General features: G+C 35.2%; 2 protein-coding genes and 1 long non-coding RNA gene across 3 annotated transcripts; 2 read left to right on the forward strand and 1 right to left on the reverse strand.

Moving 5' to 3' along the window:
• Window positions 1–7,767: 7,767 nt before the first annotated feature.
• On the reverse strand, window positions 7,768–17,548 carry LOC140816198 (myosin-1-like). Its single transcript, XM_073175290.1, has 24 exons — window positions 17,386–17,548; window positions 16,424–17,259; window positions 15,910–16,011; window positions 15,686–15,829; window positions 15,451–15,601; window positions 15,331–15,358; window positions 14,344–14,509; window positions 14,130–14,193; window positions 13,988–14,001; window positions 13,820–13,904; window positions 13,583–13,686; window positions 13,350–13,488; window positions 13,094–13,212; window positions 12,825–12,977; window positions 12,652–12,741; window positions 12,361–12,438; window positions 11,878–12,036; window positions 11,251–11,457; window positions 10,486–10,691; window positions 10,274–10,409; window positions 9,679–9,808; window positions 9,448–9,594; window positions 9,083–9,150; window positions 7,768–8,729 (listed from the first exon to the last, which is right to left on the reverse strand). The coding sequence occupies exons 2-24, from the start codon at window positions 16,712–16,714 to the stop codon at window positions 8,070–8,072; spliced, it is 3,441 nt and encodes a 1,146-aa protein (XP_073031391.1). The 5' UTR covers window positions 16,715–17,259; window positions 17,386–17,548; the 3' UTR covers window positions 7,768–8,069.
• Window positions 17,549–20,213: 2,665 nt separating this feature from the next.
• Window positions 20,214–20,897, forward strand: LOC140815869 (uncharacterized). The gene is made up of 3 exons (XR_012114463.1): window positions 20,214–20,566; window positions 20,654–20,703; window positions 20,784–20,897. It is a non-coding gene; the product is annotated as an uncharacterized lncRNA (long non-coding RNA).
• Window positions 20,898–25,673: 4,776 nt separating this feature from the next.
• Window positions 25,674–27,655, forward strand: LOC140817417 (glyceraldehyde-3-phosphate dehydrogenase A, chloroplastic-like). Its single transcript, XM_073177086.1, has 5 exons — window positions 25,674–25,860; window positions 26,028–26,147; window positions 26,246–26,547; window positions 26,622–26,866; window positions 26,978–27,655. Exons 1-5 carry the CDS (start codon window positions 25,831–25,833, stop codon window positions 27,478–27,480), a joined length of 1,200 nt encoding a protein of 399 aa, XP_073033187.1. The 5' UTR covers window positions 25,674–25,830; the 3' UTR covers window positions 27,481–27,655.
• Window positions 27,656–27,844: the final 189 nt, after the last annotated feature.

The raw sequence follows: 27,844 nt of genomic DNA on the forward strand, positions 1-27,844 counted from the left end.
AAAAAATCGAACTCTTGATCATTGATCGAGTGATCAGTTACTCCACTGACTCAAATATGAAAGACTTGTTATTTCTTTTATTACTCTAACTTAGTTAGGATTTAGGAACGAAGGAGAAGTTGTTAATGAAAATGACACGGAGGTGTGTTGTCCCTATGCTATCCTTTCTATTTATAAGGTATAATTAATTATGAAACTATATTTATTTTTTCAAGACATTAGGCACAACAACCCCCAATTAATCACGCGTTGCATTCATAATTTATCACTGAATTGTTTTATGAATCGAGCTTTCACAAAATTAAGAACAATTTTGATGAGATCAAAAAGTTCGCATACATTAAAATGTCTTGTTCAGATGATCAATTTCTTTAATAAGTTAAATCAAACCGCTCCAAAAATATAATTGTGTATTAAAGAAATAGGTAAGATGACTTCATCCGGAGGTCAAGCCACTCTGATGCTCAAGTTAGTATAATATTTGAGATTAAAGATACATGACTAGCGTAAATAATTGCATATAAAATAAGTATGAAAAGTTTACTTTTGAAAAATCATTTGCTCAGCATATTTGGATGCTTCAAACAAAATATTCTCCAATGAGCTGCAATAGCTCGTGTTCTAAGAATATTAACACCGATGAATTAAATCGAGTTTGGTTTTAAACCAAGCGGAAGAAACTCAAAATAATCCTTCGTAAAGAAGATTGTTAACTTAGAAAGCATTTTATCTTTTGTAAACCGACTTAACTTGTTAACCGCACAAGCGATATCAGGTCTAATACAGTTAGTTATGTACATAAGGCTTCCAATAGTTCTGGAGTATTCCAGTTGGGAAACTGGTTCTCCACGATTCTTCGCCAAATGGACATTCACATCTAAAGGCGTTTTTACTGGGGTAGATTCATAAGCGTTAAACTTCTTCAACACTGTTTCTACATAATGAGACTGAGATAGGACTATTGCTTCTGGAGTTCTAAATATTTTAATTCCTAGAATTACATAAGCAATATCTATATCTTTCATATCAAAATGTTTTGTCAACATTTTCTTTGTATCCTTAATCAACTCTTGGCTATTTCCTATTATTAGCATGTCATCCACATATATACATGCTATCACATAAGATTCTCGAGTGTCTTTAATGTAAACACATTTGTCACACTCATTAATCTTAAATCCATTTGAAAATACTACCTTGTCAAATTTTTCGTGCCACTTCTTGAGCGATTGTTTAAGTCCGGATAGTGACTTAATTAAACGACAGACCTTTCTTTCTTGTCATTTAACAATGAAGCCTCCAGGTTGCTCCATATATATTTTTTCTTCAAGTTCACCATTTAAGAATGTTGTTTGACATCCATTTGATATCTCTCAAGGTTATGAAAAGCTGCAATGACAATGAGCACACAAATAGATGTATTCTTGAAACTGGTGAATACGTGTCGAAGAAATCGTGACCTTCTCTTTGTCTATAGCCTTTGGTCACAAGCCTGGGTTTGTATTTTTCAATACTTCCATCAATTCTAGTTTTCTTTTTCAATATCCATTTGCATCCCAATGGCTTGGTACCTGATGGAAGATCCATTAGTTCTCAAGTATGGTTTTGCAAAATGGAATCCATTTCAGAGTTGATGGCTTCTTTCCAATAAGGAGCTTCAGGGCTAGCCAAAGTATCTTGTATGTCCTTTGGTTCATTCTCCAACATAAAAGTATGGAAGTATGGACCAAAGGATTCTATGATTCTAACCCTTTTGCTTCTTCTTGGCTCTTGCTCCTTTGAAGTGCCTTCCAATGGTATAGCATTTCATTTAGAGTTGGCTCATGTGTAGGTACTTGACATGCATGCTCCATCTCAAGTTTTCGTTTGCTAGAACCGTTTTTTTTTCCCTTTCTTTACAAGGAAATATATTTTCAAAAAATACTGTATTTCTTGACTCAACTGTCATGCCCGTATTCATTTCTGCATTTTCAGATTTGTGCACTATAAAAACTATAGGCACTATTATTATGTGCATATCCGATGAGTATGCAGTCGACTGTTTTTCATCCAATTCGCTCATGTTTAGGCTTTGGTATTTCTACCTTAGCTAGACACCCCCACATTTTAAGGTACTTGTAGGAAGGCTTATTACCTTTCCACAATTCGTAAGGTGACGTGTCATTTTTATTATGGGGTATCTTGTTCAGGATGTGATTAGCCCATAGTATTGCTTCCCCCACAAGTTTTAGGGTAGTCCTGAACTTATTAACATAGCATTTATCATATCTTTCAGAGTTCGATTCTTTCTTTCGGCAATGCCATTCGATTGAGGTGAATAAGGAGCAGTCGTTTCATGAATTATACCCACAGATGTGCAGAATTCATCAAACGGTGCTCCGTATTCTCCCCCTTTATCGCTTCGAACCCTCTTTATTTGTTTGCCTAGTTGATTCGCAACTTCGGTCTTATAACCTTTAAATAATTCAAGAGCTTCATCTTTCGACCTCAAAAGATATACGTAACAGTACCTTGTATGATCATCAATGAATGTCATGTAGTATCTTTTTCCTCCTCTAGTTTGTACAAACTTTAAATCACCAAGATCGGTATGTATTAGTTCTAGAGGAGTTGTACATCTTTCAATCGAGTGGTAAGGCGCTTTGGTCATTTTTGCTTCAACACATATATCGCATTTTTGTATTGGATTGACGTTGTGTTTAGGCAATAATTCCAGTTTCATTAAACGTTGCAAGGTATTAAAATTTACGTGTCCTAAACAAACATGCCATAAATGAGAACACTCAAGCAAGTAAATAGAACTTTTATCTTTATTATTTTCAACAACATTTTGGCTAATAGCCATTACATTTAATTTGAAAAGGTTCTCATCGAGATATCATTTTCCAATAAAATGACTATTCTTGGTCAATACAACCTTGTTAAACTCAAATACTAGTCTAAACCCGTGTTTGACCAACAGAGACCGCGACACGAGGTTCTTTCTTATGTCTGGTACATGAAGTGCATCAACAAGGGTTACTTCCAAACCCGATATCATCTTCAGTACTACATTTCTGGTGCCCACCACCTCAGATGTAGTGGAGTTCCTCATGTATAGTTTTCTTCCGGTCGATGGAGTGTATGTAGAGATCATCCCCTTGTTGGAGCGTTGAGTTGCTCCAGTATTAACCCACCACTTGTTGGGGTTTTTCACCAAATTTGCTTCCAAAATAACTGCAGACAAATCAAGTTCAGAAAAATCAAATGGTACCGACCTTTCTTGAACTACGTTGGCTTGAGGATTTCCTTTCTTTGGCTTCCTACAATCCTTAGCCATGTAATTCGGTTTTCCGCAGTTATAACAAGTGCCTTTGAACTTCTTCTTATTGGGTGGTTGTTGGTCTTGTTGTGGTTGCTTCTCAAACTTCCTTTTCTTCCCTTTGTAACTCGATTCAACAATGTTCACACTTGCTTCCATTTTACTTGCCTTGGCCTCGGTGCTCTTGTTGTCCTCTTCTATCCTCAATCTCACAATGAGATTCTCAAATCCCATCTCATTCTTTTATACTTCAAATAATTCTTAAAATCCTTCCACAATAGAGGGAGTTTCTCGATCAAAGCAGCAACTTGGAAGGACTCTCTTAGACTCATTCCTTCCGCATGAATCATCGTGCAAGAGAAGTTGTAGCTCTTGCACTTGACTCATCACAGATTTTGAGTCCACCATCTTGTAGTCCAAAAATCTCCCAACAATAAACTTCTTCAAACCCGCATCCTCCGCCCTATATTTCTTATCAAGCATATCCAAAGTTCCTTGGCGGTCTTGACTTGACAATACACATTGTACAATGCAGTGTCAAGTCCATTGAGGATGTAGTTCTTGCACAGAAAATCACTTTGGTTCCATGCATCCAAAGCGGCCCTCATGTTGGTGTCTGTCTCGTTTTCAGCAACGGTGGGAGGATCCTCCTTCAAGAACATTGACAAACTCAATGTTGTGAGATAGAAGAGCATCTTTTGTTGCCATCTTTTGAAATCTGTACTGGAAAACTTTTCCATTTTCTCTCCTGCTGCAACGGTTGCATGTGCTGTTGTAGATGATGATGACATTGAGATTCTTCTTGCAAATGATTAGAAATCCAAAATTCTTCTTAAGATTGTTGTGTGTGGTATTCAAATTTGATAGGAAAAGTAAGAAGAAAACAATCTTCTCCCCAGATACAACTACAAATCTTTGATAATGAGCACTCAAATATCCAAGTTCTATGACAAGGAAATGAATGGAACTCTCTCTTGTTGAAGAAGGAATAAGAACAATATGCAAAATGATATGTTATGTGTATGCCTTTTTTGATTTTCAATAATCAATCATTTAATGTTTTTCATGTGAAAATACATGATCTTTCATTCATAGTGGTGTTCCTTGGCCATTTTAACTGACCACAATCATCAAACAATGCAAAGGAAATGAAAAAATGTCGGAAAAATTAAGGGACACGAAAAAACCCGAAAGGGTGCGTGCAGGTGCCCGCCCTCCCCGTGCTGTCGAGCGCTCTCGGCAGGCGCGCGCAGGTCCGCACGAGTAGCATGCGTGCATACCTACGCGCAGACCCGCACACGGGTGCGCGCCTGCTACTGTTCATCGAACTCTTTTTTTCGTTTTCCGTCCCTTACATGTTCCGACTACTCGTTTGAAGTTCTTTCAACATTCGATGAACTTGTTTCGAGTTTAATTCAGAACCACCGAGCTTAATATTCGTTCATTAAGCTTCATTCTTCGTTTCGAATTTTTTCAATCAAACACATTGATTAACTTGCTTAATTGTCATTCATTAAGCATCAAATTATCCAATAAGTATAATATTTGAGATTAAAGATACATGATTAGCGTAAATAATTGCATATAAAATTAGTGTGAAAAGTGTACTTTGATGAGGGTTAGGAGCCCTCTACTTAAAGGTGGAGAATCCTGGTTAATATAGAATTTTGTGATATATGATAACTAGATTTGTGCATATCCACGTAATATTTTGTAATATATCTAAAATATAATTATATATTTGATAGGATTGTTACAACATCGTCAATGTTACCCCCCCCACAAAAAATATGACGATGAGTGAAATGATGGAAAAACATTTTAAGTGAGTGAAATTATATTTTATATTATGTAAGATAATATTCTAGTTGCATATAATAATGTCATTTGAGCGTTTGTTGTGGTGAGCTTTTTGAGGTGTGCTAAATAAAGTGGCCCGTATAATTATCAGCACTGAGTAGATAGTCAAATGATCTTTCATGCCAATCCGGAAGTGGCTATACTGCCCATAAGAGGTCCAGTCAAGATGTCAAAACCAACATAAGATCAAACATATATAAGAAGTACAAGATAATACTGATTACAGTAAAAAGACCAAAGAGATCCAGAGTGAACATATGCATATGAGAAGACCATATATGACTAAGAGTCCGGACATAAATATTGTTTGATATACTTATGATCTGAGTTATTTGAAAACCAACCTCAAGTAAAGAACTGTGGGTGAATATCTGCTGAAAGCCGAGCTCAAATAACGAGAAGTAGAAACAACCACGAAAGACCAAGCTAAGATAAAGAGCAATAGAGAATACTATGCTAAATCGAGTTCGAATAAAGAGTTATAGAGAATAATTTGCTAAAAATGAGCTAGAATAAGAGCTATAGATCAAATTCAAACCCTTAAATATAGTAAATAATAATAACTTTTTTTAAAAAAAAAATTAGTACACATGTATTTAAAACGTGATTCAAATTTCTTATATTTATTCAGAAAATATTGATTTTATATTATTTTCATTCATAGTACAAATGATTATTATTATTATTATTATTATTATTATTATTAATTGGTTTTCTTATTGTGTCTATTATTTTTTATTTATTTTTCATAATGTAGGAACCCGCAGCTGCTATCATTCGGTGTGTATTTGGTAAACTAACAATATATGTGTGACAAGTTCGTCTGATAAAATGTTAATAAAAAGAATCAAATTCCTGATCATGATCAAACATTCATTTATTGAATCAACTTCAATATCTACTTATTATTTCTTTTATTTTTATAACTTAGGATATAGGAACGAGGAAGAAGTTGTTAATGAAAATGAAAAGGAGGTGCGTCGTCCATATGTTGTCCTCTCTACTTATATATATAATTAATTATGAAACTAGATATATTTATGAAATTACATCTATATTATCGAAAGAAGATCCAAGAGATCTAGATTGATAATGTGTCTGAGAAGATCATATACGACCAAGATTCCGGACATAAATATTGTTTGATGTACTTGTGATATGAGTTGTTTGAAAACCAATCTCAAGCTCTGGGTGAAGATATTCTGAAAGCCGAGCTCAAACAAAAAGGAGTAAAAAACATGCACTAAGTAAAACCCAAACTAACATAAAGAGCAATACAGAATAGAATAATCTGCTAAAAATCGAGTTCGAACAAAGAGTTATAGAGAATGATATGCTAAACACCAAGCTCTCGGTGGCAGGAAAATGGTTTTATTCGGACTAAAATTCTAAATTCTAGAATCTTTTAATATTTAAAATTGATCTGTCATGGCTAATATCATATTAATCCAAGATTATAAAAAATTTACATATAAATTTTTAAAAAAAATATTGGACCACCCGGGCTGGGTAGTAATGACTGTGGCTGCGTCATTGACCGAGCTCGAATAAGCTATAAAGAACAATATGCTAAAAAAACAAGCTCTAATAAATAGTTATAGAACGAATAAAGAGCTATAGAGAATAATCCGCTAAAAATTGAGCTCAAATAAAAAGTCATAGATAAAACTCCAATTAATGTTGACGAGGCAAGGTCGGGCTTATTGTTCTTATTTTCGGCAAATTTTTTTCTTCTTAATTCAATCAATAGAAAACAATTCGTGGGTATAAATTTCGTTCCCACAAACAACGCCTTGATTTGATCAAAAAATTCCGATGACTCAGCCCGGATACGAATTCACTCAGGCGCTCAAGTCAGTGTAGTATTTGAGATAAAAGATATATTACTAGCGTAAATAAAATAATTGCATATAAAAAATGTATGCAAGATGTACCTTGATAAGGGCTAGGAACCCACTATTTATAGGTGCAAATCCTAACTAATATAGAATTTTGTATCCTAACTAATATAGAATTTTGTAATATATTATAACTATACATGTGCATATTTCAATTAACATTTTGTAATATATCTAAAATATAATTATAATTAGATATTTGATAAGATTTTTACAATATCAAAATATTTCTAAAAAAATTGGACAAAATTAATTTTATATGTGCCATTTTAATATTAATTAATATTATCCTGTGTGCCTACACAAATTCTTTTTTGGGGGGTCAACATATTGTATTTTGTAAAAAATAATGGTATACGATTATAAGGGCGCTAAAATAAAATGGAAAAGGGAAAAAAATATAATGACTTTATAGGGTCTGTTTAAAGTTGTAGATTTGGGCTAGATTTGATTAATTATATTGGGTTGCATATTTCTAGCTCATTAGATATAAAACTTATGCTGATTGAAGGTGTCATGCAAGTGTTATTATAATACAAATTTTGTTCCAAAAGTTTCAGATTGGCGAGAAATAATCTTCATCTAAATACTCAAGCATAAATCAAAATAATCTCTCTCAAAGAGCCTACAAGATAATGTTTGAGCCAATTCTATTAGTTGGCAACTAGACTTTATGGTCAGGTTGTCACATTATCCATCACACAAAAATAAATTGTAAAACTAAAAAGTAAAGCTGTTCATTATCAGAAGGAGAGATCATAAAACATAGGTGTCCTCAATCAGCACACATTTAAACCAATGACAACCAAATTTACACTACAGAGAAAAAAGGGCAATGCCATGAGGAATGGCATTTGCAATCTTCTACAAAATCATTACAAAAGCAGAACTACAAGTCCATCTTTACTATCTTATCTGTTTCCATTACCCACAAACTTGACACAAACTTGGTAATGTCAACTCAAAACTATGTATAGTTCAAGAAAATCCATCTCTTCAAGGAATGAAACTCAGGTTACCCTTGTACTGTTCCTCCCACCCCACCATTTCTTTTTCGCCTTCTCTCCAGATCCTTCTTCATGCCCAAGCTTATGGAGAATCACTTTTGTTTCTTTTAATCTTGATCCATAATCTTTTTTCCAGGCCTCGAACATATGTTTCAATCTGTGAAGCTCGAGATCAGGATCCAGACCTGCCTCGACTTGACCTGATTTAACTTCGATTAAGAACTTGGCGTCGTCCCCGAATACTTGACTTCGTTGCTCGAATTCATCAGCTAATCGACCTATAACGTTTAAACCAGTACTTGACGATCTTTCTCCAGTCTTTTCATGAACACATATGTTGCTACCTGTTTCCCAGGTAGATTCTCTATCATCGTTTCCATTGAGTGAGACATCTGAATTTCTTCGAGAATCGTCAAAAGCTAGGCTCTTTCTCGCAATGGAAAGACTAGATTGAAGCGACCTCATTTGTTTCTGCCACACTTCTTCCATGGACTTCATTTTTAGCTCATATTCAGACCATCGATTCTCATACTGTTGCAGCCTTTGGTTCAGGACCTCATCCTCTTCTTCTTTCTCTCTCAAAGCAGCTTCAGCTTTGAGAACACGACGATGAAGTTCAGCAAGAAATGACGACTTTACCAGCAGTTCTTCTGGCTCGTTACCCTGATTTCCAGTTGAGATGTATGAAAATAAGTCTTTCAGATATATACAACAAACAACAAACTGATTCTTTTTTCCAATTAAGCAAACCTTGTACAAAATATGAAAAAATTAAGCTGTAAATAGGTATCATGAAAAAACAAGCCAAGGAGAAAAATACATATCCAAAGAAAAATATATGGCATGACGTTAGCTAGATGCGTTAACAAATCGAAGCATTAGTGTCCATTGCTTCCCACAACATACTAACATGCCATATATTTGTCTTTGGATATGAATCAATTGCTGCCTACAATATACTAGCATGCAACCATACAACAATTCAAATTATCAACCAAAAACTGAGTCCTGAGTACCTTTCTTTCTCCAAATTGCAGCAACCCTATGTCTCCCGAACATCTTCGAACCAACCAGCCACGAATAACTAAGAAATAAAATAAAGGAAAGAGAAAAATGAACTTATGAATACCTTTTCACTTTTAAATGTTATAGCTCTATCACACAATGGCTATGAAGGTCAGGATGTGTCCTGCTGCAGTGATCACTGATTCGATAGTGGAGTCATGAATTCTAATTTCCCTATTGTATTTGTCTTAAATAAATATTTCTCCAGTTTTTTCAAGAAAGAAAGCGGGTAGAATATAAAACTGATGCCTGCTTCAACTTAATATAATCGTTTACATTAAGGTAGTGTGTCACATTATTATGTAACATAGTTTACCTGATTGTACTAGAACTGATGCCTTCTTCAAATTTATAAATTTTTTACTGCAAATCCTGGATTTTATTTGCTTTTGGATGGAGATAGCGGCTCGATGCCTTTGTACTAGGATTGCACAATCCTTTCTAGTTTTGACACCACGGATAACTGCATTGAACATGTTTGACAGCTTAGAAAAATTTTATTTAGTAAATGCAGTCCCAAAATACATATCCACATAGACAGACATACACGACTGAAGTGCAGCAATACCCCTCCTCAAATCCTTTAGATAGCCTCGAGCTTGATGACCCCTGTAACAGCTTTGAACACGCAAGATACCATGAAGAGTACGAGTTCTTGTATCCTCGAGTACACCAATCTGAAACGATTCATGGTACAATTAAAATTGAGTGCCAATGGAGCCCGATTAATTAACACACACTTCTCACATAATGGTTGGCGCAAAACAAGGGAACAAAATTCACGAAGAATAGTCAATTTGTTCTTAGGCCATTTTCAGACAGATACCATAGATGTACCAAGATAACACAACAGCAAATATTATTGATGCATGTAACAAACTGACACTGAGAATTTTCCAATACAGGCAATTTTCCTGAAATTTAATGAATGTCGACGAGTCACGGCAATTATGTCAAAGTTTAGGCAACTTGATACTCGATAACACAAAATTAACATCGCAAGCTAGCTTGACGAAACACACTCATAGGCATTATAAAATTGGAAACTCTTTGACCTCATTTATTTTTCATTCAATTAATAGAATTCAGAATATCAAATTCCTCAACAGTGAAGGCTATAAGAAGAGGGGATTCACTCCCACCTGTCCAGTTCGAAAAAACAACTTAGTGTAGCCAACTTGATACATCTCAGGTAGAATGTTAAACTGGCGAAGAATTGCCACTGAAACACTGAGTGGATCCTGTGATGCAACATGATCTAATAGAAGAAAACCATACCTAGAGAAAGAGGTGGGTGAGATCACATTGATAAATCATGGAATCTAGTAGAATAATCAGGTATTTTATTCTTTACCTTCTAGTAAACTTTTGATGCGACATTCTGGTAGGAAAACCAGCTCTCGATATTCTAACAACTTCTAAGACTCCACAGCAACGAAGCTGGTGCAATACTAGCCCTTGATTGTAGCTACCAGGAGATTGGAAGTCATTGGGCTTTATACAACGTATAAAATGCGGTGTTGTATTCTCAAGATGTTGCATCAATAGGAATAATTGGCCCTGACTAACAAGAAATAGTAAGAAAACGAGAATAATAATATTAAAAGAAGTAAACTGCTTAGGGAAGCGTAATCCAATCTTTAAGAAAATAGCAAAAGAATATGGCAAGTTTTTTTTCCAAATTATCAAAAACTGTGGCAAGTTGAGAACCCTTTCTCCACAATTTTCATCTTAGTCACTGTTTAATCCACTCAAATCTAATAGACCACGTGTCCAATAAGAGTCCATCAAACATGATTTGTTTTGATATAAGAATAAAACTATAAAAGTTTATCATTTTATTTTGTAATTTAAATAGTGGATAGATTAGGCTATTATCTTCTTTACTGCATTGTATACATGTAGGTTGTGCTTAACGAGAACAAAAGGGAACAAGAAAGCTTCTTTTTCCACGCATCTATTCACTCATAAACTACATGAACATATAAACAGCAACTTAGATACAACATTAACATTGAGCTCTTTAATGCAAATGTTGCATGTTGATCTTTATAATGTTTGATTGCTCAGAGCCTGAGGCATTTATTTATCCTCTGATCATTCAAGATTGAGATTTTACCTTGAATTTAGTTGTGACACTCAATTTTTGTGAATCTGCTCCACCAGATTTATAGAGTGCACCAACTACGGGCTTTTGGGATTGAGTAAGCATGCTGGAAGCAAAAGCCTGAGGGAGGTGGCAAGTACAAGAAGATAATAGTTGGATGGAATCCAAATGTAGCAAATCTCGATTCTTCTCAAGAAACCCAGTTGTGTCATACATGACCTGGAAGAAACAAATAAGTTATTGAACCTCAACAGAAAAAAAAAAAAAAAACAAACATTAAGAGGTGACTAGAAACTGTTTACAAAATATTTGATTTTTATGTGTGTAATGAAAAAAATCAAAGATGATGCAACCTGATGGCCAAAGTGGCGCCACTCACAATTTTATGTGTTCCACAAATGGTACAACAAACGAAAAAATTAATTTGATATACATAAAGCAAAAGTTTATAATCAATAATCATCCTTCAGCAAGTTCAGTTAACCATAAAATCATTAATCTAATGTCTGCCCCACAAATAAGAAATCTCAAAAATAGTGACTAGAATTTTTTTTCCTTTCTCTTTCTTCAAATGGTTGTAAGAGATAAAAATATGGATCAGTAGTCTATCCAAAAAAAATTTAGTAATAAAAGTAATACCTCTCCAGCATAATGGCAAACACTGAAAGCTTTGCCTCTTTCACCTCTAAAACAAGGATTTGAATTCAGATGTTGCTTAAGCTTATTCGCGAAGCTCAAATCTGTACCATTCGGAAAGGTTGATTCCTCATCTAGCAAGGATTGTAACCCTAATGGTTTCTGCAATAAAGAAAACAAATGTCCAAGAAAAATTGAAGAAACCACATTCTTTGCAGGCTGTTCATCTGTCAACCTCAAAATAAAGGGTATGATTTCCTATACTAATATTTATTATTGTGCATCAAACATGTTCCTAAAATTCCAAAGAATATACACCCAAATAAAAAATTAGGAGAAGAAATTCTCCCAGATTATCACTATTAAAAATTTAAACCTCATAAAAGTTGAGCAAATATGGAATATAATGCCAAAAGGTCCAGCAGCTTAGTCAAAACTGACAGAATGAGACCATTAGTTGCATAAATTGTTGGAAAAGTGTCATACCTTCTCAAAGAGATTGAGACAATCTTGGTTATCTTCAAATTCAACTTTTGCCCAGTCAATACCATCTTGAACGTATTCCTGAAGAATAATTGGATAAATTCCAGTTCAATGGAAACTTTAAATCTTTCACATACCACATTCAATGTGTTGCAAAAGAAAATTTGCAGATTCAAAAAAGTTAATCAAATTCAGAAGATTAGATAGAAATGATACATTATCGGCATTTAATCTTGATTCTTGAACTATGAAATAACTGCACAGCATAGGTTAAAGAAGACAAGTGAAGATTACCTCTTGTTCCAATTTGAACAAGTGGCGGTTGAAATGTTGTTGTAATCTTTCATTGGCATAATTGATGCAGAATTGCTCAAAACTATTCCTCTAAATTAAAAAAAAACGATAAACACAGGATTGTAAAAGACAGAGAAACAGGAAAGCTAATAAAAAATATAAAAGGTGCATACCTCAAATGATTCAAAGCCATAGATATCGAGAATGCTGATGGACCGTCCGGTGCACTTTTTACCTACTGCTAATGATATATTGATTTGTTCAACAAGCCAATCGAACAAACAAGAATAAATAGATTTTGCCAATGCATCTCTCGTATCAATGGCCTATAAGAATGAATAAGAAGCCATGAGACTCACATACAAAAGTTGTAAACCCACTAAAGTCAGTGGTAGCCACATTCGAAAATCGAAATACAATATATCGTTGTGGAATCTCTAACCTGAGATAGAGTAAGCTTTTGAACAATATTGTCATTTCCTACTTTCATTTTCCTAGTAGATAATGCTAGCTTTAGTTCCTCCACATTGCACCCAATCAATGTAGCAACATTGATTAAACCTGAAAATTGAACATACAACACAGAAAATTCATGCGCTGACAAGGAGGTATGCACATTCAAGCCATCGCATCAAAGATTTTCTAGACAATGCATACTTGCAAAAACAATTTCGCTCATCATATGTAAATATACTCACTTTCATCCACCACTGGTTGAACATGGTTTTCACCATCAACCACCGTAAATGAGACATTTCCCAGCCACAAAACTGCAGCTAGCATTGCAAATACACTATCTTGATCTTCTTTTTTAACATGAACAATGTCCAGCGCTTCCTTGGTTTAGCAAAAAAGATATATGTCTAAGTATGTTTAGATCAGATGAAATGGTAAACATAAAAACATGAGATTAAACCATAAGGTTCAATACCATAACTACGCGGAACTGTTCGGCATCATTAACCTCAGAAATTGTATAGCAATTGCTCTGTCTCAAATAATTAAACTCATCGGCATTCCGTAACTTCAATTTCTCTGTATAAAAATACCAAGGTGCAGACACGAATGAGAATATAAGAAAGAAAAGGCACGGACAAGGACTGGAAGATAAAAATGATATTTGGACTACAATTGGGATATCTTAGTGTTGATGAAGCATATGTTATACCTTGTAAGGTGGGTGGAGCTCCAGCACAAAGCTGATAAAAGATATGATATGACCTTTCTCCCTCTGAACATTGAACTACTCTGGACTGTTCATCATAACAGTAAGCCAGAGTCTTTTATATCACAAACAGAAGATGATTGAAATCAACCAAAGTAGATTAAACAATACCTTCTCAAGTAAAACTTAACGGAATGGGCCGCGTCAAAAGAAAAATACAAAAAAAAAAATAATAATAAAATTAGTCATCGTAATTTACTAAATGGTGATTTTACTTCAATATTATTCATCATTGTGCAAGACAAGATCTTACATGTTTGAATCTTGGCACCTGATATTTTTCCAGTTTCGCTGAAGTGAATTTCAATCAACTTTCCCTGCAGAAAAATTCGTCCAGGTTACTTTAATTTTTGAGAAAAAAACAAAACGGTGATGGCTATTCATATTATCTCACTCATATAAAACATGTTATGTTGATTGCACACACACTCTGGTCAAGCGAAAAAGCTAGCCAATGAGCAACTTACGAATCGACTTGAGTTATCATTTCTTAACGTTTTGGCGTTGCCAAAGGCTTCCAAAATTGGATTTGTTTTCAGAATCTCATACTCTATTCCACCACCACCTCCCAGGGCAGCTAGGTATTGCATTGCTATTTTTGCAGTCTCCGTTTTTCCAGCACCACTTTCCCCACTAGATAGAGAGAGCAAGAGAGTATAACTATATAAAAGATCAAAGGAACTCTACACAAGTAAATAGCTCAGCAAGTGAAATAAGCACTAAACATCAGCATAAAAATAAGTTAGCCATTTCTGTCTGAAATAATGAAGATGCAGTGACCCAACTTTTTCTAGCAGTTTAAAAACAAATAGTGAAACTGATAGAACTGAAGCCATGCGCTTTCTTGATTAAGATGCTGTAGAAGATATAATATAGCATAAGAAAATTTCATTTTCAATTAGATAAAACTGTTTTATAGTCAATTCATGAAAAAAAAAGTACTTCTGTGATTCAACAGTGTAGTAATTATAAGCTGCACGATAAATGCTTCAGAAACTACGAAGAACAGAAAAAACTAATTGGTGTTTGGTGTGGCTTTTAATTGTTTCAGTGGAAAAACTTTGATAGTTATTTAAAAAGAATTGAAAGTGTTAGGTAAGAAGTTGATTTGATGTTTTGTCATTTGAAAGTGTGCTGCGTATATTTTTAGTGATTCTTTTGAGTGGTGAAATCTCCACTTAGTAGCCCTTATAAACATAGCCTAAGTAGTTGTGAATTGCACTTGCATATTATCAAAGTCCAGAGGGCAAACGTTATAATAGCATGATATTGCCACAAGAAACTTATATTACAAATAGGGGAAAGCAAAACCCAAATGAATTCTAAAAAATGAAAATCGGCTAGTACAATAACATGATGCAACAAAATTGTCTTTGTAACACAACACAATGAACACAATGAAGCAATGAAGAAGAGCTGCAAGAATACGAAAATCAAATTAGTGATAAACTGACCTTATAATGATGGATTGATTCACCTCATCTGCAGACGAAAACAAATCGCGTGTTAAATCACTGCAGCAACTACCTTGGTTGCCGATTCGAGTAGTGAAGGTGGTGGATAAATCATATTACCTCGGATCATTTCCCGAATAGCTGTATCTGTGATGGCATATACATGTGGGATCTCCAAAGATTTGCACTTGTATGCTTCAATATAATTATCGCCATATAATGGCAGTTTCTTAAAGGGGTTAATGGCAACCAGAACAGGACCTGCCTTGGTCTAAAAGAAACACCGAAGTAAGAAACAAAGCATCAGGTAAAATCAAATATTAGAACGATTTTAATAATAAAGATTCATACTTACATATATCATATCATGATTATATCTATACTGAAGATTATGCAATACTGATGGTTCGTTTAAATAACTTAGTTGCATAAGATCGTCTATGCCATCGAGTATATCAGGATTCGCTGGCACCAGAGCTTCAAAATGCACTTTCAAAACCTACATGGGAAAAAAGTTGGAGAAGGATGAACTTAAATGCTTGACAAAAATAAAATCACAATGAAAAATTTTATGCTCACTTTTCCGTCGGCATATGATATCAATGATTCGTTTCCAGAGGTCCAAAGAATTGTCCCCAGCTCCCAATTACCATCAGGCAGTTTAAACCAAGATTGAAGCTTCTGAAATGACAAAGTTAAACTATTAGGTGATAAGGTAATTAAAATTTTTACCTGAATGAGGGTATCTTCAGCCAAAATAATTTTCGTATTCAACAACATATCAGATGTGTTTCCGGATCAGAATTTTTTGTCTCGTGTTAGGTAAAATTATATACAAAAGAGCTTAACCCCTTTGACAAATCAATGCCTCGTTTTCTTCAATGGGACGTAGTAAAGAAAAAACACAAGAAAATAACTCATGGGAAGAACTGAAAAAACATGCTCGGGGGAGAACAGAGATAAATGTTAGAAATAGGCATGAGAAACAATATTGGAAAATAAACAGAAAATGCGGTATACTATATAACTTATGGAATGGACTCCAAATATGCAAGTACGTAACAAGAAAAGGAAAACTCCTGTATTTATATACCTTTTTTGATGCATATGGGGTGGTGTCGCTCCATTTAGAATCAGCATGCAGCTGTTCAAATGACCGTGTGGTAGTGTTAACAGTCTGAATATAGTCACCATCATCACGCAAAGAAGCACCATCTTTGGTTGACAAGTCCAAAGTACAATATGGTGATTCCTCATTAACCGAGCCAATTTCGGCATCACTCGGCCGTTCAACATTTTCCAACATACTGTCAGTTCCCATTGACAGAAAATCAACGGGAAGTGATTTGATAGACTGAAGTCCATGTACTTTCTTCTGTGACATTTTCCTCAACGAAGGTCCTTTTTTTTCCCTTGGTTCTGCCTTAGTTCATTAATCACATTCACAGAATTATAATAATTGGATCAAAAGGAAAGCTTTTTTTCCTTTTGTTGCTCTCAAAAAGTGAATCAAGCTTTAACTAACAGGTCCCACATCCTCATCTGCCAAGCTTAATGGCGGGGACCATACAGTTTCCATAATCGTTAAGCGACTCCTCACTAATCAGTCACATTCTCTACAGCAAATCTCTAACCCCACTGGCCAAATTATGCACAATCAATAAATCAAAGCTTACTCCAAAAAATTTGAGAAGGAAATATCAAATCTTCTAGATCAGTCAGACACGCATTTAATTTGCCGAAATAAATACTTAAACGCGTAAAAGATTTAGCCGACAGTTAATCTTCAATCTCCAAGCAGATACTTTGCCTCACAGAAAAGAAAAACGGAACATAATTATCGCACCACTGTCTTTCTCTGCCAACAAAAAAATCCCAATCTGGGTTTTCGTTAATGACTCACAACGCACCTCAACCGATCGAACTCAGCTTTAAAAAAAAGAGCATAATTTCATGAGAGATGTATGAACAAGAAACCACAAAAAACATCATCTGGCAGAGCAAATGCAACCCAGAATGAAGCAAAAACAGATTGAACAATGCTCAAAAACTTACAACGATTAGTAGTAGAAATGAAAAAGGAAGAAAACCCAGTGACTGTGAGAAAAAGTAGAAAAAACCCGCATTGGGCTTAGCTTTGAGTGGGGATATTTATCTTTTGTGGGAAAATTTAAAGCCAGATTGGGCAGCCATCGATGATTGATAGGGACATGGAGGGAAGAAAGGGTAATTGTGCCACCATTTGATTTTCAAATTGTTTTGGCACCAAATGTATTTCAAGGGTCGGAATAGACCAACCACGTTTGATTGTAACGCTCATGTACGGAACGTAGGGAAATAATGCATGGAGCACAACATAACAAAATATTTAATTTTATAATTATTTTTTTTCTCTTACTAAAAAGAAATGTCCACTATTTTTTAATTTTAAAATCTTATTAAATTTTTTTTCTTCTTTATAAAATTTGAAACATTTAATTAAAACGACACAACTTTTCAAAAATCCTAAATGTCTAAAATTCTATACATCGTCAACTACCAACATCATACGTCAACATTTAAAAATAATTCAAAGTTGATCTTCAGAATAAAACATAAATCTCTAAATAGAAAATCTTCAAAATCTTTTCGTAAAACTTTAAATATTAATATATATGGAAAATAAATGTTCATCGAGAGTGTACTGCTGGACTCAATCTACTCAAACGTAGGGAAGACAATTTTCCCCGTGGGTTCGGGTCCCCACGGGGAAAACCCAAAACGGGACGGTTTCGGGGGAGAGCTATCAGTTTCGGTTTCGGGAATTTTTAAAATCCCTGCAATGATTCGGAGGCGGGTATAGGGATGATATCCCCATCCCCGAACCCGCCCTGATAATAATAATAATAATAATAATAATAATAATAATAATAATAACAATATACAAAATTAAAAGAAAATCTAACCTAACCCCTCAATTTCCATTCTCCCATTCATCGTTCACGCCTCCACCAGTTCCACTCTCGATTCTCAAATCTCAAGGTCCAACCAACACTCTAGGTTTCCATCTCTTCATGACATCTCGTTTCGATTTCGACGATTTCTAACTTTTACGGAATGTTGGACCTCAACAAAAAGTAAACCAGCACTACAAGAAATTCTGCGTACAACAACGCATATACGACAATGGTTTTTGTGAAAAATCTTTGTTGTATGTTTTCTAACAATGGTTTCACAAAAACCGTTGTCGTATGTTTTTTAATAATGGTTTTAACGAAAATCGTTGTCTTTTGGGGGTCAAAAACAACTGGTTTTTAGGGTCAATGACAAAGATTCTATAAAATCGTTGTTTTTGAGCGTTTTCTTAGGGTCAAAGACAATGGTCCCATGAACCGCTATGGTTTTGAAAAACGTTGAAATATATAGTAACAGTTTTTATTTAGCGACGATTTTTCTAAAACCGTCGCATTTTTAAAATTAGCGCCGGTTTTACAAAACCCATCGCTAAATTTAGCAACAGTTTGTTGAAATCATTACTAAGTTTAGCGACGGTTAAAAGCCAAACCATCGCTAAATTTCAAAATGCGACAGTTTTTTAATTGGCGACGGTTTTTGGAAAAACCGTCGCAAACTTTCTATAAATACCACCATTTTCGATCAATTTTTTCTCCACAACACTTCACAACACTTAAAATTTTTTCTCTTACACGATTTATCACTTCATACACCACTTAAAATTTTTCTCACCCCTTCAAAACACTTAAATTTTGCTCTCTTACACGATTTTACTACTTCACAACACTTAAATTTTTTTTCTCTGGCACGTTTTTAGTTTCGATTGTTAGTGTCTTTTAGATTTATTAAATTATTAAAAGTATTTTTTTATTTTTCGAAACAAATTAGCGACGGAAATCATAATTACTGACTGTCGCTAAAATTAGCGACGGTCTTTATTGCTAATCGTCGCAAATTGTAGTAATAGTTTAAAAAATCGTCGCTAATTAGCGATAATTTTTTATAAATCCATCGCTAATTTTATTAGTAACGGTTTTCTAAAACTGTCGCAAATTCTACCTACCACAACGGATAAAAATCTGTTGCCGTATGCCGTTTTTGTTGTAGTGCAGGTTTGATTATTGACTTGTTGTTATTTGTAGATCGATTTGAGTAATTATTGTTTAAACCATGGGTTTGAAATAAAATTGAGATTTATGGGATTTTGTTTTCTCAATTTTTCTATCATGATGTTCAAAAAGAATCTACATACACAGATCATGATTTCGTTTGATTATTAGGACATGGGTTTGTTAAAAATTTATTGAAACAACTCGATAGTTGAAGGTTCCAAGCACTAAAAAATGGGGGCTTGATTGCAAAACATGTTGGAACTCTACATATTTAATGCTTAACACTGCATTGGAGTATGAAGACATGTTTGCTCGTTTGAAACACCGTGAGAGTTTGTATAAAAGAGTTCCAACAAAAGATGATAGGTCAAAAGTGAGAGATATTTCTTCTAAATTGAAGATTTTTTATGATACCACAGAGTTGCTTTCGGGGACCAAGTATCCCACTATAAATATTTTCATCTCGACTATTTGTGATATTAAGTTGGCAATTGATTATTGGCTTCTTTTGGATGATAATGTGGTGAATACAATGGCAACAAATATGAAATTAAAGTTTGAAAAGTATTGGGAGATGATGAATTGTTTATTGGCAATTGGGAGCATTGGATCCGAGGTACAAGATGGAGACAATTCAATTTTATTATCCTCTTGTTTTACGGTGATATGTATTCATTTGAAATTGAAAAAAACAAAGTTGTATAAAATTGTTGAAGAGTACAAGAAGAAATCCAAACAATCTCAGGAAGTGAAAGATTTACGATCTTCATATTTAATGCCTCCACTTCCTAAGCGTGGTAGTTATGCTGATAAATTTAGGATGTTTATAGAATCCAATACTAATACTGAAGTTGAGAAATCGGAGTTGGATTATTATTTAGAAGAGTCTTTGTTGCCAAAAAATACAAGTGACTTTGATATCTTATGTTGGTGGAAGACGAATGAGATCAAATATCCCATTTTGTATGTTATTGCAAAGGATGTGTTGGCCATTCCTGCGATGACTGTTGCTTCTGAATCAACATTCAGTACTAGTGGAAGAGTTTTAAGTGCTCACCATAATTGACTTCATACTAAAACTATGGAGACTTTGATATGTGCTCGAGATTGGTTATGAACTGAAATTCAAGGTATTAAATAGTTTCAAAACAAATTGTTTATGAAACATTATTTATATTTTTAATTTATAATATTTTTATTTTTATTTATCTTATTAGATTCTATAGCTTCGAAGAATCAAAAGTTTGACAACGATTCTGATATAGAGGTAAGTAATAAGTCGATTTTTTTTATTTGTTATAAAGTGTTTAAAATTTATATATTTTTTCTCTGTCTTGTTATTTTTAGGAGCCGAAGTCATGCACTAACAGTAATACTGATTACAGCATGGAGTGATGTGATATAATGGAGAAGAAAGTAATCTAATGATGATAAGGAGTTTGATCTTTTATATTTATTGGATCTATGGGGGTTTTATTTGTTTTGGGAATATTGAACTATGGATTATTAATGTTATGTAAGTTTTATGGATGTTGTTAAATTTTTGTATCAATACTTTTTAAGTCAAATTAAAAAGTTTTTGTGTCAATTTAATAAATACTTAAATTTTCATAAATAAAAAAATTCAAGCGGGGACGGGGATAGGGGCGGGGATCCCCATCCCCGCGGGGTCGGGGATTGGGCTTCCCCGATTTGGTAGAATCGGGGATGGGGCCGGGGACGGGGATGGCAAACCCGCCCCGGCCCATTGCCATCCTTACTCAAGCGTCAACACCTCTATCAAATCATAATCGCATGCAGCCATTCAAACCTAGTGAGTCTAATGACTTAGTACGTTCTAAACATGAGTAACATATAATATATATACAAGCACATGCATTAAAATCATATTTTTATTTAAAATAAGCTTGTAATATATCATAAATCCTAAAATCGTAAAGATGTCGATCATTTATCATTTTGGATGAAGTTTGATCTTTGAAAGTGACTAGCATTTATCCTCTGGTTGGCTTATCAGTCTTAGATTACCATTGCACATGGAGACGGCACTAGGCACAGCCGTAAATAGAAATATGATCGTTGGGCTCCTTCTAGGGCTTTATCTATAAATGGGCTCCCTCGGGGTTTTTTCCTGCATGCGGGCCAAATTTTCATCAAAAACTTTTTAAAAATCATTTAGCTTTTATTAATTCTTTGGGCAGCCCTTTCGTACTATCCTGGGACGCAAAATGACCATTTTACCCATGAACTCCACCGATTTTGACTTTCTCTTAACTTTATTGACTCGAGCCTATCACATAATATCATACAAGTTTATAAATTTCTTCTAATATTTTTCTTAGACATAAATCCACCTTTCGATTTAAAAACTTAATGATTAAACCATAAAGCGTTTTTAACCCAAATAAATTTAAAATTTAATATTTTCTTCCAAAATTTTAAACCTAAACTTTTCATCCTTAAACTTAATATGACACCTCAAAATACACCCACAAACATTTCTTAGACGTAAAATTAAGCTCCTCAACTAATTTCTCAATGTGTTTTAAAACTTAACCATACGTGCCAGTTTTAACCCGTATCGATTCAAAACTTAATCAAACTTGAACCATAGCCTATCAACACCTAACTATACCTTATACAACCATATTCAAGCCATTTAAGACCATGATCAAGCCTAGGAACCTTCTGAAATTTTCTGCACATATTTCGAAAACCCTAACCTCATCCAACCATAAATTCCTTCGACCCTAAACCCTAACCGAGTGGACCTGTTAGAGTTCGTGCTCTTAATTAATATTTAATTACCAAACAATAAGGATTAATCGGTGTAAACAGCGAAAATGAGTTTAAAACGTTCATTTGGACCTACAGAAATTTCGGCATGACCTCCCCGTAAGTAGGACATCCCAAAAATTTCAAAACACTACAAAAACAATATACGCTCGAAAATAACATCAAATTCACAATCAACCAAACAATTATCCTACAGCCGCACTAGCCAGGACTTGACACAACATACCATAAATTAAATCCAAAACAACACCATACAGCTACATAGAGCATCTCCCTGGCAAATGTATCAAACCAGTATAACATATAAATATCTGGGAACTCTGACACAAACCAACCGACTACTGGATACTACTCGCCGACGTTCCACCAGACGCGTCAAATCCCCTGAATGACCTGCTATGGCATCAAAAACAACCACAACATAAAAAGAAAACAGGGGTCGAACCCCAGTACGATAAACCAGTAAAATCACGACGTATATAAAAGACGTGTAATAATACCAAATAAATGCAATGACATGCGATGCATGAATGGTAACAATGGAATAACGGATACCAAATGGAGTCCAAACGAATAAAATCATCAACAATAACAGTGGCCACCCGTGCCAGGAATGCAGCATCAAATCGCCGCTCGTCCATGCACGTAGCATCGGGAATGCGAGTAGCTAAGTCGCTCGTTCCTAGCTGTCATATGAGAATGTGGCTAATCTTAACCCACTCGTCCCTCTTAATGACTCAATATATCTCAACAGGATCAACATAAATCTCCGTCAAAGGAGTCAAGGTTCAATATGTTATGCCAATACAATTTATGCATTAATGCATCAGAATAAACATTCAATACACATAATGGCAAACAACATCTACTTAATATTCTTTTACACGCCAATATAATCGTCATAATGATATAGGTTTGAGCTTACCTCAACTATAACTTACAATACCACAATAATTTCTTAAGGACTTCCTGATGAAACTCGTCCAACGATATAACATATAATATAAATTCGTTATACACTTCAATACACTGCATTCCAAATGACTAAAACAAATTTAATCAGAGCGGTTAAAATTCAAATTCTCGACAGCCTATAAAACTCGTTTAGAATCTGAAATTTCAAGCTTAATACCTCAAGAGTCAAGGCTAAAATGCACAACGGTGATCTCGCCCAGGTGGCTCGCCGGAAACACTGTTCACAGTCAGGAAAAAGCTGGAAAAATAGAGGAAAAGCTTAATAATTCACTTATTCAAACTAATTCACCAAAAACAACCAAGAATCGAAGTCAAAACCTTACCTAAACCAGATCAAAGCTTACACGCACTGATGATGTAAAACAAGCCGATCGAGCTCATCACCTACCGATTCATGTCAGGAAAGAAGCTAATAGAATAGAGGAAGAAGATTTCTAAGTTGCTGCACTATTCCTCCGGCTACTGGCGGCATGACGCGAGGCTGCAGAACAGAAGAAAAAGGTGACGGGGTGCAAGGCAGGAGAAGAGCTTCTTTCTGGATTTTGAGCGATCTGCTAACCTTTATATCAAATGGGTTGGGTTAAAATAATTAAATGGTAATGGGCTGGGCCCAACTTAGGTATTGGACTCTCACAGGACCAGACCCTGACCAACCCTACTAGGACCTAGACCGAACCCTTAACAAGCTGTTGGACCAGCCTCTACAGCCCATGCACTTGCAACCATAAACCCGCGCCAAACCTGTGCTCTACAAGGCTAGCGCGACTAAGCTTCAAACCTGCAACCTTCCTCCTTGCACCAGCCTTCCCTCGACCCATCTAGGACCAGGACTAAACTTATTAGGATCCCTAGACACGTCCCAACAGCAGCCCGCAGTCGTGCCCTTCTAAGAACCCAAACCGTGTCTTAGCTTGTTTTGAAACCCGAATTTTCATTCAGCCTGTTTCCCCATCTTGTCCAACCATTATCCATGCCTCTATAGACCCTTAACTATACTGAAAAATGTCCTATCTGATAGCCCCTACATTGGCAGCCCCTTTGTGCATCAATACCGTGAATTTAAAAGCACGAAAACTCAAGTTTTATAATGTATATGCCATAAAAACGAAAATAAAATGAGGGTTTCATATTTTTCATGCAAACATGATTAAACACACAATATGATTTGAATGATGCAAAAAGAAAGTTTAGAAACGTGCTTTTGCATATAAAACGTCCGAAATACGAATGTCGTAGCGGTGGAACGTCGATGACGAACGAATGAAGATTCTATTTTTTTTCTATAATTTTTTCTTTTAAAAAACTCACCAAAAACCCACCTTAGGATACGAGGGAGTCGAGTGATAGTTGTTGGAAGAAAGAACGAAGGACGGAAAAAAATCGAAAACTTCCCTTGGCTTGCAAAGATGAAATGGCCGTAGTTCCTCTCCTTCACTTTTACGTGAATGTGAGTGTGCGTGTAGGTGTGTGTATTTAGGTCTAAGAGTCTTTTATTTATTTTTTATTTCTTTAATAAATATTAAAAAAGCTTTCAAAATATTTAATTAATGAGCTTAATTAACTTTAGTTTTTAATTAATAAATTATGCCCATTAAGGTTTATAAAATATATAAACCTCAAATTAAAAGGTTTAAAAATACTTATTTTCAAAACAAAAATCTCTTATAAAATACATAAAATTCTTTGCTCCCATTAATTATTTTAAACTTGAACTTAAACATGCAATAATTCTTAAAATATTTAAAATAAATATTGTGTTAACTAAAATAAAAATATATCTTTTAAATTTTTAACATTTTATTCGTCTCCGGTCCTCCGTCCCCAGCCAACCACCGATATTCGTTTGAAATTCTTTTAAATTATGAAACCAAGAAAAATTATACAATTAATCATTTAGTCACTCAAAATATATCATTCATGCATCCAAAATAATTTAAATAAAATAGCAGTTTAATAATTTTCATGTATTTATTTACACACACACCACTTATTCAATCCAATTAATCAATTGGATCATTAACCAATATGTTCGATTCACCTTATCAACATCTTATCGAGTGATGTATTCAAATGCAATTTACTTGCCTAATATAATTTTCAAATTATTACATTAATTCAATTTTTTTTAAATAATATATTATGACTTTATGGCTCATCTTTACGAGTAAACCGTCCAGTCCGGATTATACCAGGCCTGGATCAATAGAAAGCTGATTATTTAAAAAACACTATTAATTCAGTACAATAAAAAGAACGAAAATTGAAATAGGAGCAATAAGGTCGAACATCGAAGTTTTCAATGCACTTCTATGACATGTTTTCCAGCAATCATATTTGGAAAATGGGAAAACAATACTTTAATTATTGTGCTGTCATTCATATATTTATTATTATTACAAAAAAGAAGCACGGCCATTCGATGAGTGTGAGGCCAAATCCATCGCAAAAAATCTCATCTGATCCACTCTTTTTCTCCAAGACATTCGTACGATCCCCTTACTCCACACAAAAAAAAAAAAAAAAACCCATATCTCGACTCATTTTGCCACACCAAAAACCATTAACAAAAACAGAAACAGCAGCAGCAACACTGCTACCTAGCAGCTTCACCAGCTCAAGAAAAATGGCCTCAGCAGTTATTTCATCTCTGCAGGTCCACTACTAGCTTCTTCACACTCTATATATCTTCATATTTATGTACTCGAACAAGTTTAAATACATCCCGTTTCAATGTATTATGTGTGCGTATGTGTGTGTGTGTGTGTATGAGAAGAAGATAGATGTATATGTATATGATGCAAGAATAGATGCATACTGCAGGTGGGTTGCAGCAAAGGGTTCTCAGAGTTTTCTGGACTCCGGAGCTCATCATCGGGCCTTCCGGTTAATCAGAGACTCAATGACGATTTTGTATCCGTCATCTCCTTCCAGACATCAGTAGTAAGTTCATGCTTCTCTCAGATTCTCATCTGCATGGTGATCTAAACATGCTCACAGCTCACCAATAGCATCATATGTTTTCATGAATGAATGTTTAGATTGGTGGAAACAAGAACAAGAAAGCAGTTGTGGAGGCCAAACTGAAGGTGGCAATCAATGGATTTGGAAGGATAGGAAGGAACTTCTTGAGGTGTTGGCATGGAAGGAAGGACTCCCCACTGGACGTGATCGTCATTAACGACAGTGGAGGTGTTAAACAGGCCTCTCACCTTCTGAAATATGACTCTACACTTGGTACATTCGACGCAGATGTCAAGGCAGTCGGTACCGATGCAATCTCCGTCGATGGCAAGATCATTAAAGTCGTGTCCGATCGTAATCCGGTCAATCTCCCTTGGGGGTAAACAAAGATATATAAAGTATAACAAATTTTGTCTTGTTTTTATCTCATATATCATGTGGGCTGTGTGACAGGGCAATGGGGATTGATTTGGTAATTGAGGGAACTGGAGTGTTTGTTGATAGAGATGGTGCGGGGAAACACATTCAAGCAGGAGCAAAGAAGGTTCTTATTACAGCACCTGGAAAGGGAGACATTCCTACTTATGTTGTCGGTGTCAATGCCGATGATTACAACCCTGACGAGAGCATCATCAGCAATGCTTCATGCACAACTAACTGCCTCGCACCTTTTGTTAAAGTTCTCGACCAAAAGTTCGGTAAGCAGCTCTTATATGTCGATAAATTCAGAAGTTTACGGCAATTAGAGAATCTTGCCCGATTATCACATTCAATCAGACTGAGCTAATAGTAAATTATGTCACACGTAGGTATCATAAAGGGAACAATGACCACAACTCACTCCTACACTGGAGACCAGAGGCTTCTCGATGCAAGCCACCGTGATCTGAGGCGTGCAAGAGCCGCAGCACTGAACATAGTGCCTACATCTACCGGTGCAGCAAAGGCCGTTGCCCTTGTTCTTCCCCAACTCAAAGGGAAGCTCAATGGCATTGCCCTTCGTGTCCCCACCCCTAATGTCTCGGTGGTGGACCTTGTCGTCCAGGTCCAGAAGAAGACATTTGCAGAGGAAGTGAATGCTGCATTTAGGGAGGCAGCGGATAAAGAGCTCAATGGGATCTTATCAGTTTGCGATGAACCACTCGTTTCCATGGACTTCCGTTGCAGTGACGTGTCATCCACCGTGGATTCATCCTTGACAATGGTTATGGGAGATGATATGGTTAAGGTCATTGCTTGGTATGATAACGAATGGGGTTACTCACAGAGGGTTGTTGATCTTGCTGACATTGTTGCCAACAATTGGAAATGATATTATTGAAGGACATAGTACATAGTTCTTCATTTTGTTTTGGAGTTGTAATGAGGAAGCAAAAAATTTTCACTTGTTAATTCTTATTGCTTGCTACCGATGCATATTAAAATCTATGCAATGTAACCATCAATAATTTCTGATGGATTCCTCCTTATCTACTTGATTTTACTCATAGGAGGAGCCTTCGTTAACTCGCCGACTCTACTATATGATTAGCTCTAACAAAGTGGAAAAAATGGTCAATTTTTGGAGCTCTAATCTTTTGGGAGTTTATTGCGGTACAAGTTGGATTTTATTGCTGCTGACGAAGTAAGGACTGGGACTGGGAAGGTCCCCGTGTCGAGATATGCTTTATTTTGTG

Source organism: Primulina eburnea, chromosome 16, assembly GCF_022965805.1.
Source record: "Primulina eburnea isolate SZY01 chromosome 16, ASM2296580v1, whole genome shotgun sequence".
NCBI lineage: Eukaryota > Viridiplantae > Streptophyta > Magnoliopsida > Lamiales > Gesneriaceae > Primulina > Primulina eburnea.

What these genes read in the sequence shown, in the direction of transcription:
- LOC140816198 (XM_073175290.1), bottom strand. Translation starts at nt 16,714, where the DNA reads ATGTCACAGAAGAAAGTACATGGACTTCAGTCTATCAAATCACTTCCC. An exon ending in TATTCGGGAAATGATCCGAG is followed by an intron (nt 15,359 to 15,450) that starts GTAATATGATTT and finishes TTTCGTCTGCAG; the next exon opens with ATGAGGTGAATCAATCCATC. An exon ending in ATGATAACTCAAGTCGATTC is followed by an intron (nt 14,194 to 14,343) that starts GTAAGTTGCTCA and finishes ATTTTTCTGCAG; the next exon opens with GGAAAGTTGATTGAAATTCA.
- LOC140817417 (XM_073177086.1), top strand. Translation starts at nt 25,831, where the DNA reads ATGGCCTCAGCAGTTATTTCATCTCTGCAG. An exon ending in CAGTTATTTCATCTCTGCAG is followed by an intron (nt 25,861 to 26,027) that starts GTCCACTACTAG and finishes TGCATACTGCAG; the next exon opens with GTGGGTTGCAGCAAAGGGTT. An exon ending in AGTTCTCGACCAAAAGTTCG is followed by an intron (nt 26,867 to 26,977) that starts GTAAGCAGCTCT and finishes TGTCACACGTAG; the next exon opens with GTATCATAAAGGGAACAATG.